The sequence below is a fragment of the Nannospalax galili genome, unplaced genomic scaffold (assembly GCF_000622305.1).
Source record: "Nannospalax galili isolate Female #2095 unplaced genomic scaffold, S.galili_v1.0 scaffold1316, whole genome shotgun sequence".
NCBI lineage: Eukaryota > Metazoa > Chordata > Mammalia > Rodentia > Spalacidae > Nannospalax > Nannospalax galili.
In genome coordinates, this window is record NW_008337765.1 from 1,140,139 (window position 1) to 1,156,352 (window position 16,214).

A 16,214-nucleotide genomic window follows, 5' to 3' on the forward strand; every position below is an offset into this window, starting at 1 on the left:
GAGCTCTAAAGTTATCCTGCAATCTAGAGAGATATCAACAGACCTTCTGGAAGGTAGTTTGACAGTGAGCACCAAAAGATAGCAAAGGTCATAGTCTGAACAAGCAAGGTCACAGGTGGAAAGTGACCTCCAGGATCTACCAAGAGCTGAGCTAGAGCCATTTACCAAAAAAGAAAACTTGGAAACAGATTAAATGAACAACTGTGGTCATGTTTATACACATGCATGTGTGCAAATGTGCACACATACAATATTTTGTGAACTATATTTGGTAAAACTCTAAAGGGCAGGCTGGGAATATAGCTCAGTAGAGGAGCACTTGTCAGGCAGGTGTGTGTGTGTGCGTCTGTGTCTGTGTGTGCGATAGTCATGTGGGGCAATAGACAACACCATTAAAGCATCTACATTATTAAGTTAACATCATAAAATACAAATAAGCAAAAATCAAAGGAAATAAGCTTAAAGCTACTCTAAAACTGGTTTATAGTGGGGTAGAAGAAGCAAAAGGGATGAAAGAGACCAGTTATTACCTGAATCATTTGAGCAAGTTATTTAACTCAATGTCTTAGTCCATTTTATGCTACAACAATACCACAGAGTGGGTCATTTGTAAGAAAAGTTTGTTCTTGCTACAAACGTGAAGTACATGCATGCAATCCCAACCCTCAGAAGACTGAGGTGGGAGGATCATTAGCCAGAGGCCAATCTGGGTTACAAAACCAGACCTTTTCCAGAAAGAAAACAAAGATCCTTGTAGTAGTGGCACATACCTTTAATCCCAGTGCTTGGGAGGCAAAGGCAGGCTTATCTCTGGCCAGCCTGATCTACATAGAAAGTTCCAGGTCAGTCAGGGCTACATTGTGAGACCTGTGTAAAACTGAAAAAACAAAACAAAACAAACAAAAAAAACCCCAGAAAATGTAAAGAGAGAAAGAAAATGTTGGCTGGGGGGCTATTGCTCAATGGTAGAGCACTTGCCTCCTATGTATGATGTTTGCAGCCCTAGTTTGATTTCCAGTACTGCCAGGGGAGGAGGCTGAACTCATTATTCTATCTAGCTAGCTAGCTAATCTATCAGATTACATGTAGGCCAGGTTGGCCTTGAACTCATTGTGTACTGAGGATGGCCTTGAACTTCTGATCCTCCTGCCTCTCTTCCTGAGTGCTGGGATTACAAGTGTGCATTACCATGTCTGGTTTTATGTGGTGCTGAAGATTGAACCCAGGGCTTCATGCATGCTAGGTAAGCACTCTACTAATTGAGCTAGAGTCACAGCCCCCTGAATCACTATATAACAAAGCCATTCTCAATTACAAACATAGTCCCATAATAGCAGCATTAATCCATTCGTGGGCTAGAGCACTCATGACCTAATTACCTCTTATAGGTCCCACCTCTCAACATATTGCTTTGGGGATAAAATTTTCAGCACATGAGCTTTGATTCAAACCATAGCAACAAGCTGTAAAACAGTCAAGTGGTAACATGAAATAAACTGAACCTGTTTGAATTACAATGGATTTATATTCATACCCAAGTGACCTATATGAAAACACAAATACCATTTCCCCAATATTATCTTTATTATCTAATAAAATCCTAAACCTGTTGAGAACTTAAGAAAAGTGTAGAAAAATCAAGCTAGCTATGTGTATAACTGAGCACATTACAGCTGCAGTCAGTGGAAAAAAGTGTACTGCTTTTACAATAACAATTGCCTTTGCTCTTCCCTCCTTTAGAAAAAAATTACCATGGGGCTAGAGAGATGGCTCAGTGGTTAAGAGTATGTGTTGCTCCTGCAGAGGACCTGAGTTTAGTTCCCAGCGCCCACATCGGGCTGCTCACAACCACCTGTAACTCCAGCTCCAGGGGATCTTATGCCCTCTTCTGGCCTTCATGGACACCTGCACTTACATGTATATACCACCTTTATACATACACACACACACTTTTAAAAATATTCTTAAAGATTTTACCATATTTACCAATAATTCCTTCCCAAAGAATCCAGCTTCCTTCTTTGGATCTTCTTAGAAAACTGCATTTCTAAAATTTCACCCAAGGTACCTGTGGGCTTCCCCATAGGGAGTCATACATAAATGAAATGTCAGGCACTCCAATATTTAGTTAAGGAAACTGTGATCAAAGGCTGCTTTTAGAAATGACATCAGTCAGAGCTTGGCTGGCCAAAGTCATCCCTGGAGAAAATAACCACTCAGGAAACTGCCAAAGCTGCTCCAGTATCAGCTTTTCCAAGAACATTGCTTCATGGCATTTGTCGTGCCTTCGATCAGGCTCATCTCAATCAAGCCTTCAAAGTTTGATTGCACGTCTAAACTTGTGCACACCTGCTGTGTTATTTACTTTTCTCTTTACTGGGCAAAATACTCAGTAGAAGCAACTTAAGAGAGTTCATAGTTTTATAAAACTTAAAAATGTCACAGTTTTAAAGGCTACTGTCCATCATGATGGGGTAGGCACAGCAGAGTTCATAGGGGTGGGAGTGTGGGGTTAGGGCCCCTCACATCTCTGGATCAGGAAACAAAGATAGACTAAAAAAGGAGAGACTATAATCTTGAAGGCCAATGACCTAGTGACCTACTTCCTCCAGTTAAGACCTCCTTCCTAAAGGTTCCACAACCTCCCAGAAGAGCACCGCCTGCTAGGGACCAAGTATTCAAATACCTGGGCCTATGGGAGACATTTCACTCTCAAACCAAAACTCTTTCTAAGCTCAAACATATTTTCCAAGAGTATTCTATCCATCACAATGGATTAGCGCTAGAAAAATGAAGAACTTATGCCCCTCTCAAACACCTGCAAAATGGGAGTCTGAGGAGGCCACAGTTTCACAACTGAGCACAGTGGAATGTATAAGGAAACTGTCCCCAACTTCCCTCTGCATTCACAGGGCGAGATGGCTCAATGAGTGAGGCACTTGCCACCAAGCCTGATGGCCTAAGTTCAATCCCCAGAATCCACATGATAGAAGAAAAGAACCAACTCCCACAAGGTGTTCTCTGATCTCCACACATGTACCATGACACATGCATGCACGCACACATACACATACACAAATAAATGTAAAATAAAATTTAAAATACATAAATGTGTTTAAAAGATGAAAGGAAATTAAGTACAAAGAACTAAAGCATGAGAATGATGTCTTAATAAGCACAGAATAACAATAAAGAAAGGTATACTAGAGCCGGGCATGGTGGCGCACGCCTTTAGTCCCAGCACTCAGGAGGCAGAGGCAGGCAGACCTCTGTGAGTTCAAGGCCAGCCTGGTCTGCATAATAAGTTCCAGGCCAGCTGGGGCTATAGGGAGACCCTGTCCCAAAAAGACCAAAAAAAAGGAAAGGTACACTATAGGACGCAAACAAATAGAATTTCAGAATTGGAAAGTATAACAAATTTAAATGATCTACAGTGGTGGACAGAAGAATGTACATGCCTGAAGACTGGTCAGTTGAGGTTCTACAGCTTGAGGAACAGAAAGGAAAATAAACAATGACTCTCAAAGACCTGTGAGACAACACCACTCTCAGAAACAAAAATAAGCAAAGAAAAATGAACAAGACCCATGAGACACCATCAGCCCCAACCTGGGTGTTTCAGTAGGAAATGTTCCCCACAGGCTCCTGAGGTGAAGGCTGGGTGATGCTATTTGGGGAGGTTGTGGACATTCTGGGAGGTTGAGCCTAGCTGAAGGAAGTAAGCCTTTGAAGGCTAAACCAGGACCCAATCTGGTACCCTCTTTGCTTCCTGTCCATCATGATGGGAGCTGCTCTGCCTGGCCTCTCCCATCATGATGGACTAAACTCTCTGAAACCATAAGTCAAAATAAATACCTCCCTTAAGTTTTTTTTTTTGTTGTTTTTGTTTTTGTTTTTGCCAGATATTTGGTCACAGTGATGCAAAAGTAACCATACAGAGTTGGTGAGGTGGCTCAGCAGTAAAGGCACTTGCCTGCAAGCCTGACAACCTGAGATGAACTCCTGGGACCCACATGGTGGAAGGAAAGAACCTACTCCTTCAAGGTGTCCCCTTATCTCCATATGCACATTGTGATGTACCCATGCTATCCCAACAAATAAATGGAATTTTTAAAATTAGGTAAGGAAGGGAGGAAGGGAGGGAGGGAGGGAGGGAGGGAGGGAAGGAAGGAAGGAAGGAAGGAAGGAAGGAAGGAAGGAAGGAAGGAAGGAAGGCAGGCAGGCAGGCAGGCTAAATTTCTTCAGGCTAAAAGCAAGGGACCTCAGACATTAATTCAAAGAGATATCCACACACACAAGCAGTGCTCAAGTTAATAGTGTAATTATCAAAGGTTTTCTTTTAATTACTTCTTCTAATTAATTTAAAAAGCAACTGTATATCATGTCTGGTACTGCAAACCTAGACAAATACACATAGCTGGAGAGGTCATAGATCTTAGAGAAAACCTGAAGGCTCTCATACGCCCAGACAAATGTAATTTCTTACTATGTGTAAAATATGGATCCTTAAAATTACAGACAAGTATCCCAGTCACCACCCATCAAAGTAGTTTCTTTCTCAACAGACAGATTACAGAGTTACACCACTGGTCACACACCATGATTCTCTGTGAACTGCCCAAGCCTTATAGAGTTACACCACTGGTCACACACCATGATTCTCTGTGAACTGCCCAAGCCTAAGTGGCACATCTAGGATGCAACCTCTACACTTAAGACTCACGGAACAGGTTGGAGCTGGCTCAGTGGTTAAGAACACTTCTTGCAAAAGACCTGGGTTCGAATCCCAGCACCCACACGGCAGCTAACAACTGTCCGTAACTCCAGTCCCAGGGGACCTGACAGTCTCTGTGACCTCCGAGGGCATTGCACAACATGGGTGCACTTCCTACATGCAGGCAATACACACATATACATAAAATAAAATAAAAAAAGTCTCATGAAACATAGAACAAGGGATGAAGAGAACACTAATGTATCTTTCAGTTCTCATCAATGAAGCTCCTTCATGCAACAGAGGGCCAGGAACACAAAAGGCCACAAATGGCCAAAATGCAGAGAATAAGAGCTGGCAGACTGTGGGTCCTTGGACAGGACTCCTATATTGAGGTCCACCCACCCAGGGCTCAGGGACCATTGTGGAAGAAGGGGTGGGAAGATTTTAAGAGCCAGGGAGTAGGTGCAAGACCATATGGAAATGGACCTATAGGCACCTGGGACCTTTCTCATACAAACCTATAGCAATGGTGTCTCATGCACAAGATCCATGCAAACTTATGCAGACAAAAACCCAGCACAGAACTGTGGAAATGAACAGCAAGCCCCAATCTTAGTCAAAGAATTATTGGCATCAGATTACTGCTGGGTGAGGAAAAGCTGGTCTTCTTAAAGGGAGAGACCCTAGATAGGCTGACTAAACCCCGGTGGATGAACTTGCACTGAGGGGACATCTTGGGACACTAAGTTTACATAATAGGCTTTAATACAAATGATGGAATGTATAAACTCCAGTGGGGGTGCTATGGGAAGGTATAAAGATGATGAAATACACATCTATAGATAATATATGTATCTTATGTATTTTATGAAATACACAAAAATTCAATAAAAAAATTAAAAAGCAACTGTATAGAAGAATATATTGCTGGGGGTGGTGGTACATGCCTGTAGTCTCAGCACTTGGGAGGCAGAAGCAGGCAGATCTCTGTGAGTTCGAGGCCAGCTTGGTCCACATAATGAGTTCCAGGCCAGCTGGGGCTACAGGGAGACCCTGTTTCAAAAAAGACCAAAAAAAAAAATATATATATATATATATTATGGCAGGCATGGTGGTACACACCTGTAATTTCAGCTACTAGGATAAGGCAGGAAGATTATAAATTCAAGGCCAGCCTAGACAACTTACTGAGATCCTGTCCAAAAAGACAGTGAAAAGAAGGGCTGTAGATGTTTGTTCAGTGACAGGGTGTTTGTCTAGCATGTACAAAACACTGGGTTCAATCTCCAGCACCAAAAAAAGCCTATACAACTGTATCAATTTGTCTTTTTAATTAATTTTTAAAAATATTTTATTATTTTTATTTTTATTTATTTATTTTATTTATTTTTGTCGTTTTTGAGACAGGGTCTCCTTGTAGCCCCAGCTGTCCTGGAACTCACTATGTAGACCAGGCTGGCCTCAAACTCACCTGCCTCTGCCTCCCAAGAGCTGGGATTAAAGGCATGTGTCACCATACCCGGCCTATTATTTTTATCTTATATGTATGAGTGTATTGCCTGCATGTATTTGGTAGATGGGAGCAAAGATGTCCTGGGCTGAAGAATGAGCCCTAGATGGAAACCCAAGTTCACATAAACAAGGACTAGACACTATAAACATGAAGGTAAATGGGAAAAATGCCATCAGATACATGTATCTGCATCTCTAAGCTTCTTTAAAATACATTAAATTATATAGATAATTACAATAATGTATGACTATATATATGTATAACAAAAATAATATATAAAGGAAAAAAATGAACAGAGCTACATATAAGTAACATTTCCCTATCTCCTTGAATTAAGTTAGTATAAATCAAAAGTAGACTTGATCCATGAAGATGTGTATGGTAACATACATTTGCCGAATACGACCCAACTATAACAATGAGGCTCTGATACACATTACAATATGGGTAAACCTTAGAAGTGTGCTGCTAAATAAAGTCCTAAACAAAAGGACAAACACTGTAGGATTGCACTTACATGGAACATCCAAATTAAGTAAATTCAAAGAGACAGAAAGCAGATGAGCAGCTACTGCTTAGCAGATACTGAGTTTCTACTGGGGGCAAAGAATAAAGATTGTAAATAAACGGTGGAGATGGTTGCCCATGATTAATATAATGCCATAATATCATAATGTATATAGTATAATAAACTGTACATTTAAATCATTAGAATGGAAAACTGCATGATTTTAAGTTTTTAATCCTTTAAAAATGTATTTATTTGGGCCAAGCGTAGTGGCGCACACCCTTAGTCCCAACACTCAGGGAGGCAGAAGCAGGTGGATCTCTGTGAGTTCGAGGCCAGCCTGGTCTCCATAGTGAGTTCCAGGCTAGCTGGAGCTGCAGGGAGACCCTGTCTCAAAAAGACCAAAAAAAATTTTTTTTAAGTATTTATTTTAAACTTTCTGAATGTATTTTGCCTGCATGTAAGTGTACCCATGCATGCAATGCCCAAAGAAGTCAGAAGAAAGCATTGGATTCCTTGTCCTCTGCGAGAGCAGCCAATACTCTTAACTGCTGAGCCATCTCTCCAGCTCCCAACCATCATATTATAAAGACACATATGATAAGCCCTAGAGCAACTACTAAAATAATATCTCAAAATAGCAAAAAAATGATTTCAAGAGTTCCAAAATATTATATTGAGAATTATTCAAGCTGGGCTTGGTGGTACATACCTTCAGAGGTAAATGGATCTCTGTAAGATCGAGGCCAGCCTGGTCTACATAGTTAGTTCCAAGCCAGCCAGGGCTACAGGGAGACCCTGTCTAAAAAAAAAAAAAAAGACAGCTAGGAACCAACACTAAAGACAATCAGGAGAGTTAAAGTACAAATTCTTCTCATAAACCTACATAGCAAGTTTCAGGCTAGCCTCAGACTCACCAAGATCCACCCGTCTCTGCCTCCCCAGAGCTGGGACTAAAGGCGTGCGCCACCACGTCCAAACTTACATACAGTGAGAGACTGGATGTTTTTCCCTAAGACTGAGATCCAGGCAAGAGCATTTGCTCACATCACTCCTATTTAACATTTGTTGGAAGCAGTAGCTGGTACCCCTAGACAAGGAAAGGAAATCAGAGACAACTATTGGGAATGAAAAACTAAAACCATAGTATAAGGTGGGAAATAACATGATTGCCAGTGCAGAAAATCCCAAAGAATCAACAACAAAATGAGCAACTAATAAGTGATTATAATAATGTAGAATATAGAATTAATATTTAAAAAGTCAATTGTGGGTCTCCCTATAGCCCCAGCTGGCCTGGAACTCACTATATAGACCAGGCCAGCCTTGAGCTCACACAGATCCACCTGCCTCTGCCTCCCAACTGCTGGGACTGAAGGCAGGTGCCACCACGCCTGGCACAATATTCTTTTTAAAACTTCATGTGTATGAGTGTTTTGCCTACATGTATATGTGTATCCATGTCATGCAATAGCCCCCAGAGGCCAGAAGAGGGCATCAGATCCCCTGGAACTGGAGTTACAGACCCTCGTTAGCCACCTTATGGGTGCTGGGAACCAAACTCAGGTCATCTGAGAGAGCAGCCCATGTTCTTAACCACAGAGCCATCTCTCCAGCCCCTCAATATTCTTAGGATGTCAAATTTTCCCACCTTATTCTATGGACTCAATGCAAAACAAAACAAAACAAAAATCCCAGAAAGTTATCTGCTGATATTGACAACTAATTCTAATATTAGAAAAGAAAAAGGCCTGGAAGAGCCAACTCAACATGACAGAAAACAACAGTATAAAGCTACAGTAGTAAAGACAGCATGGTGTCTGTAAAACAGAAGCATTATCAAACAACAGGAGACAGTGCCCACAAAAACTTACACAGATACAGCCAGTTGATCTTCATCAAAGAAGCAAAGGTGATGTAATGGAGCAAGGATGATTTCCTCCAACAATTGGATCAGTGACCCAAGTATAAAATACGATACTGGGGGGCTGGAGAGATGGCTCAGGAGTTAAGAACACTGGTTGTTCTTGCAGAAGACCCAGGTTCAAATCCCAGCACCCACATGTCAGCTAACAACTGTCCGTAACACCAGTCCCAGAGGATCCAACAGTGTCTTCTGACCCCCAAGGGCATTGCACGACACAGGTGCACTTACCTACATGCAGGCAATACACGCATACACAAAAAATAAAAATAATAAATAAAATTTTAAAAAATACAATACTGGGAGCTAGAGAGATCCAGCACCCTCTTCTGGCCTCTGTGAACATTGCACACACAGGTACACGTACATACTTACAGGCAAAGCCCTCACACACATAAAATAAAAATAATTTTTTAAACGCAATACTGTAAACCTTCTGAAAAAAATATACAGGGAAAACAATTTCATGATCCATGAAAGAACAAATTGAAAAGCTGGACTTCATTCAAATTAGACATTTATTCTCTGTGAAATATACTAAGAAAAGTCAGACTGGGAGAAAATACATGTAAAACACAAATCTGATGGACTTGAGGCCAGTATATACCAATAACACTAAAGCTTAATAGCAAAGAAACAACCTGTAAGATAGGAACAAAGAGTTTCCCTCCTCTCCACAAGCTCACTCAATACAATACAGAACTCTTTTCGGGGAGGGAAGTTCTCCACACACCAAGCAAACCTATTCTCCTACTGACACCAACTGGATACCCTTTCACTAGGTTCAGTTCTGCCACTGTCCACCTGAGATAGCAGCAGATCCCCCAGATCAAGGGCTCAGTCCCTTGTAACTGCCCCCACTTCAGAGGTAAACAGAAGCTGGGGTTGTTTTATACATGCTTCTGATTTACTGGCCATTAAGTCAGGGGTTCCTAAGACCCAGCTCTTTGGATTTGAATGGTTTGCTAGGCTGGCTCATAGAATTCAGAGAAACTTTTCCACTGGTTATTGGAAGAGACATTCTAAAGGATACAGATGAACAGCCAGATAGAAAAGATACACGGGACAGGGGAGCACTGGGAGGGGCAAGAGTACCAGTAACCCCTCCAAGTACATCTCCCTCCCAGGAATCTGCGTGTGTTCAGCAATCTGGAAGCTCTCCAAACCTTCAGCTTTTGGATTTTGATGGAAGCTTCCTTGCACAGGCATTATTGATTACCTCATTGGCTACTGGTAAGAAACTAAATTTTCACTTTGCTCTCTCCTCCCTAGAGGTGGAGTGGGCTTTACAGTTCAGCCCTCCAATCATGCCTTGTTTTTTTCTGAGGAAGAACCCAGTCCTGAAGCCCCCATGGGGGCCCCCAGACTCTAGTCAACTCATTAAAGACACTATTACTATGGAGAGTCCAGTGGTTTAGGGCTACAAGCCAGGAAAGAGGAACAGAAACCAAATACGGTTCTCATTATATCTCAGTATCATACACAACCCAATTCAGAAATCGCCAGAAGAGCTGAACATATTTTTATCAAAGAATATACCCAGATGGCAAATAAGCATTTGAAAAGTTTCTCAACATCTTTGAGGGGATTTCAAGTTAGACAAATTAAAAAATGAGATACTGGTGTGATGGTGCACACCTTTAATCCCAGCACTTGGGAGGCAGAGACATGTGGATCTCTGTGAGTTCCAGGCCAACTGGGGCTACAGGGAGACCCTGTCTCAAAAACCAAAACCAAAACAAAACAAAACAAAACAAAACGAGATACTACCACTATGTATCCGTTAGAACGATTAAATTTTCTTTTAAACAACACTGACAAATGGTGAATGTCCTAGGTTGATTTTTCTGCTGCTGTGATAAAATACTGACCAAAACCAACTTGGGGGTAGAAAGGGTTTATTTGCCTTACAGGTTACAGTCCAATCAAGGGAAGTCAGGGCAGGAACTCAAGCAGGAATCTGTAGGCAGGAACTGAAGCTGAGACCAAGACAATGGAGAAACACTGCTTACTGGCTTGTTCGGCTATCCTTACTTACATAGCCCAGGCTCACCTGCCTAGGGATGGCACCACCTACAGTAGGCTAGGTCCTCCTGCATCAATTAGCAATCAAGAAAATGCCTCACAGATATGGTCACAGGCAAATCTGATGGAAGTAATTACTCAATTGAGGTTCCTTCTTCCCAACTGATTGTAGTTCGTGTTAACAAAAACTAACTAGCACAGTGAGCATGCAAGCAACAGGACTCTCATTCACTGATGGTAGAAATGTAAACTGACACAGCTACTGTGGTATTTTCTTATGAAGTTAAACATAATCTTATCAAAATATTCAACAGTCACACTCCTAATTATTTATGTCTATACAAAAACCTGCACACAAATATATACTGAAGGTTATTCATAATCGACAAAAACTAGAAGCAATAAAAATGTCCTTTAATAGCAAAATGCATAAACAAAGTGTGGTACATCTATCCAATGGAATATTACTCAGCAATAAAAGCCATGAAAAGACATGAAGAAATTTCACATACATATTAAGGGAAAGAACCCAATCTAAGCAGACTGCACATCACATGCTTCCTACTACATGACATCCTAGAAAATGCAAAATGTAAAGATGGTAACATGATAGGTGTTTGGCAGGAGGTGATGAATCAAGAGGTGAAGTACACAGGAGTTTTAGGGAAGTAAAGCTGTTCTACATATCACTGTAGTAATGTAATGATAGCCATATGACATTATGTATTTGTTAAAACCCAGAGAACTTTCCAGCACAAAGAATGAAACTCAAATCACCAGGAATATAGCCTAGTGGTAGAATATTTGCCTAGCACACATAAGGTCCTGGGTTCAATTATTACAACATCAAAAAAATCAGGACTGGCAAGATGGCTCAGTGGGTAAAAGCACTTGCTGCTTAATCTGATGACCTGAGTTCAACCCCAGGTAACCACATGGAGGAAGACAGGAAGTGACTCCTGTAAATTATCCTTCGATGTTTTGGTTGTAAGCCTTAACATTTAAGAGCTGAGCTGTATCTCCAGCCCTCAAGTTGTCCTCTGACCTACACACACACTCTATAGCAGACTGTAAGTACAATAAAGAAATACATGTAATAAAAAATCGTTTTAATCTGATAGGTCAATGAGATGGTTCAGCAGGTGCACTTGCTACACATGTCTGATGACCTGAGTTCAGTCCCTGGAACCCATATGGTAGAAGGAGAACACCACTCCCAAAAGTTGTCCTCTGACTTCCACATGTTGAGCCATGCTATGTGAATGACCGTGTGCATCCACACAAATAAAATAAAAAGTGAATTGAAAAATAAGTTATCTGTAGCATATAGGGAACCTGGGAAGAAACAGACTCCAACGAAAGCATCTAACTGTACACAAATGTACGGAAGAGTCTCACCGAGGAGGAAAAGAAGCAGAAAAAGGGGTGACCTAAGTCGTTCTGGAAAAAGTGGCACCCAAAAGACTACAGGAAAACCAGTCCTCTAGTGGATGCACTTCTTTACAATGGGGTGTGAGCTTACAATTCTGATATTGCAACATAGGTTTACTGTGGGAGCCAGTTTTCTTACAGTTGAAGTGCAGTTTACAAACACACATGGGGAAGTGATTAGAATGGGCAGTGCACTGATGGATTAGAGCTGGAAATCTCAATAAGAACTCACATTCAGTTTACTATAGCTACAGATGGTTCCATATAGAAATATTTATAGGTGCGTGGAGGGGGGTGTTTTCATGGCCCCACCTCGGCCTCTTGATTTTGTCAAATGAGGAGTTATGTGCCCTCTCCTTAAATGCAGGGTCATTTATATAGATTCAACACCGCTACAAATAACAGCATGGATAACAAGACGGTTCAGGACTCAACAAGGACAGCACTGAAACTAGAGCAAATGCTGGAAGGTCAGAACAGGCATCAGGAACCAAGGTATAGAACGGCTCCTGTCTGCCCAGCAATGGTGCCCATACTCAAAAGCAAGTCAAAAATCGCTATAAGTTGTCCACTGGCACAAAGCTGAAGCAATCCCACAGACACTGAAACAAAGGCATCAAACTCGGCATTTGACCCCTTCTACTCTGGTGGGTTCACCAGGACCTACACTGATTCAACCCAGTTAGGCTCCAGGTGTGCTGAGAAGGAGGCTGCCCGCTAGGGGAGGCAAAGCGCACTGAACATTAAACCGCAAGCTTATCAGAAGTGGTGTGTATGGTCACTGGTAAACAAGCCACATATACTAGTCCCTTCCCACTTCAGAAAAGGAACCTGGATAGGCCAGGGACTACCCCTCAGCTATCGCTCTGGTTCCAGGAGCATACCCGTGAGCCAGGGTTCAGGGCCGTGATGGATGAAATTGGGCCCTGCCCTGAGTCATGGGGGGGCATCAGGAAACACAAAGCAAAAGATGTAAGAAGTAAATCATGAGCCATCAACTTGGCCTTCTGACTCCCTGGAGCTTTGAGGCAGTCACTAAGGCTTTCTGATACTGTTTCCATATCACAAAGAGGACGCCATACTACTGCTTCACGGAGCCGAAAGGGAAACCAAAGAAGATGACACGTGTATGTAGTTGCCAAACAGGCAGGTGTTACATCAGCGGTTCTCAAAGCATTGCTCCATGACATCTGAGGGTCCCTCCGACCTTTGGTAAGGGTCTACTCTGGCCTCCTTTTCCAACTAGTATTTGCACCTATGTGAGCCCAGAGTTTCTTGTGGGTTTTTGTTTTTCTGTTTGTTTTTTAGACAGGGTCTCGTTATGCAACCCTGTCTGGCCTCAAACTTGCTATGTAAATCAACCCAGCCTTGAACTTGTGTCAGTCCTCCTGTCTCTGCCCTTTCAAGTACTTTTGCATTCTTTTCAAATACTTCTTCCAAAGCAGGTGATATGAGATTCTAATTGTCTCTTGTTAAACAAAAGAAATTTTCAAAATACATAAAACCGTCATGCTCTGGAGGCAGAGGGATGCAGATCTCGAGTGAGTTCGAGGCCAGCCTGGTGAACATAGAGTTCCAGGCCAGCCAGGACTACACAGTGAGACCCAGGTTAAAAAAAAAAAAAAAATCAGCATTTTCCATGAAACAGACTACTTGTATTAAATTTCATTGATTCGTTTTAAAATAAATTGGTTTTCATTTAACTTCATTCCCAATACTGTAAAATGAATTAATTTAGGCAAAAGTTCTTTGGGACCTTCAATAATCTTTAGATGTGTAAAGGGGTCTGAAGACCAAACATTTGAGAATCGCTGTGTTGTCACTCAGCAAGAGAGCCGCCTCTGACTGCTCCAAGCTGTTTTATACAGATCGCCGCGTTCTGCTTTGCGGGACTGATAAAGCCCCGGCAATCAAGCTCCATTTGTACCCATTTTCGGGGTCCACGCAAAGCCCTCCCACTGGGAGGCACCAGCCGCAGCGACCTTGGAGGAGGTCAGGCGCGGGAGACGCACGGACTCCGGGCTGGGGTTCCCTTAAGGACCCCGGGGCCGCCTGGTCACGCCCTGTTGGAGGCGGGAACCGAGGCTCCGCCAGCCCGGGCCGTGGCGGGGAACCGGGGACCTGCACTCACAGCCTGGGCAGCGCAGCAGCAGCTCCGAGTACAGCGCTCCGCAGCACACGCAGCGCCATCTTCCGGACGAGGCCCCGCCCCGCCCGCCATGGCCATGCCCATTGCAAAAATGACCACGCCTACCCGGACTTAGCTCCATCCCACCATGCCTCGTTCCTGCCATGCCACGCCTTAGCCACGCCCAGCCCCCGTTTAATCGGGTCACTGCAGACTTTAGTCCCGCCCTTCTCGCGTCTCCAAGGTCCTCACGCCAGGCCTCGCCACGCCCCCGTTTCGCCCCACCGCGTAACCAACGCGTTCCCACTTTGCACACCCCCAAGGGACCAAGACCCGCCCCTCCTCGCTAGCCACGCCCCCTCTTCACTCGTCCCATCGCGGCCCCAGCCAGCCAAGTCTAAGGTCAAGCTCTAAACTGCGCGGTTTCTCTGGTACAGAATTTAACTCCACCTGCGCTTCCGATGTGAGTTACAGCTTGGTTTCACTCAACCAAAACAGACTCAAATTTCCTAGGGATTTTATTGTTAAAGTGCCGCCTAAGAGTCCCTCCCCACAAGTGTCTGCCGTGATGAGCAATCCAGGAGTGTTCAAAAAAAAAAAAAATGCAGGTATTGGTTCTGGAACATGTGCACTAGATCTGTAACAGGGTCAGAGCAGTGCAGGCTGAGGACTAATACACAGGACCCTTCACGCTTAGCCAAAAGGCACCCTGAAACCCAGAGCTCAAAACTTCCAGCAAGCGGGGGCCTCGCCCACCCAGCTTCCCCAACAGGGTCCTTCCTTAGTCCATTGCCGCCCTACTTTCTGTCTGGCCCAGTCCATATACTACCCTGTACCATTCCTTCCTGCGGTTTTCTCTTTCAGCTCTGGCTGTGGTTCATTCACTCTGAATTTACACCTGAAAACGTGGGAAGTCTAGCGGTACCCCTGGATTCAAAGAAAAACAATGCAAACTGCTAAGTCCTGTGCAGCCAGACTGGGTTCCAAGTTCTTTCGGGACACAGATGCTGAATGTCTGCCGGTCATCGCTATTGTATGTGATACTCACAGGGCAGAATGCAAAACCCCTCTCTGAGACCCCACGGGCGTATCGAAGGCCTCTCCTGCCTGCTTCCAATAAGGATCATCCTCTTACCTGTTTCCTCTCTAGTTCCAGCTAGTTCTCCCTCTCAGCCATTCTGGAGACTGGAACAAAAGAAAAACCGGAACCATCCATAGCATCTTTAAAAAAAACAGGTGCAAATTGTCACAGGACGTCAATGTGTCAGACACTGTATTTTGTTTGCTTGATTTTTTTTTTTTTTTTCATGTCTAGAGATGGAACCTGGGGCTTAGCACTTCCTAGGAAAGTAACTTGCTGAATAATACTCCCAGTTCCTAGGTACTGTTTCTGTATTTTCGTGTGTGTGTGTGTGTGTGTGTGAGTGTGTTTGGATGAGTGCAAGTGTGTGGGGGGGAGTGACTGTGCATATGTATGTGCATGTATCACATGTGTGCAGGTGCATGTACCTGTGGAGGCCAGAAGACAACTTTGACTTATCATTCCACCTTATTTAAAGATTTATTTATTTATTTTTATTTTAGGTGTATGAATATTGTGCTTAAGTGCACCACATGTGTGCAATGCCTAAGGAGACCAGAAGAGGGCATCAGATGCCCTAGAACAGGAGTTACAGATGTTTGTTAGCCACCATGTGGGTGCTAGGAACCAAACCTGGGTCCTCTTTTAACCACACAGCCATCTCTCCCAAAACTTGCACATTTTATACATAAAAGAATTTTATCATTATCTTTATTTTCAAAACATTGCATTAAAATATAACTTAGGCCAGGCTTGGTGGCACACGCCTTTAATCCCAGCACTCAGGAGGCAGAGGCAGGCAGATCTCTATGAGTTCAAGGCCAGCCTGGTCTACACAGTGAGTTCCAGGACAGCTGGGGCTACAGGGAAACCCTGTCTCAAAAAGA

At 43.1% G+C, this 16,214-nt stretch overlaps 1 protein-coding gene across 1 annotated transcript in view; it reads right to left on the reverse strand.

Annotated features, from left to right (window-relative positions):
• Clybl (citrate lyase beta like) overlaps positions 1 to 14,337 on the reverse strand; it is a 257,037-nt gene extending 242,700 nt beyond the window's left edge. The window contains exon 1 of the mRNA XM_008832726.3: positions 14,250 to 14,337. Within this exon, the coding sequence (XP_008830948.1) occupies positions 14,250 to 14,308 (59 nt within the window). The 5' untranslated portion in view covers positions 14,309 to 14,337. The remainder of the gene's footprint in view (positions 1 to 14,249) is intronic.
• Positions 14,338 to 16,214: the final 1,877 nt, after the last annotated feature.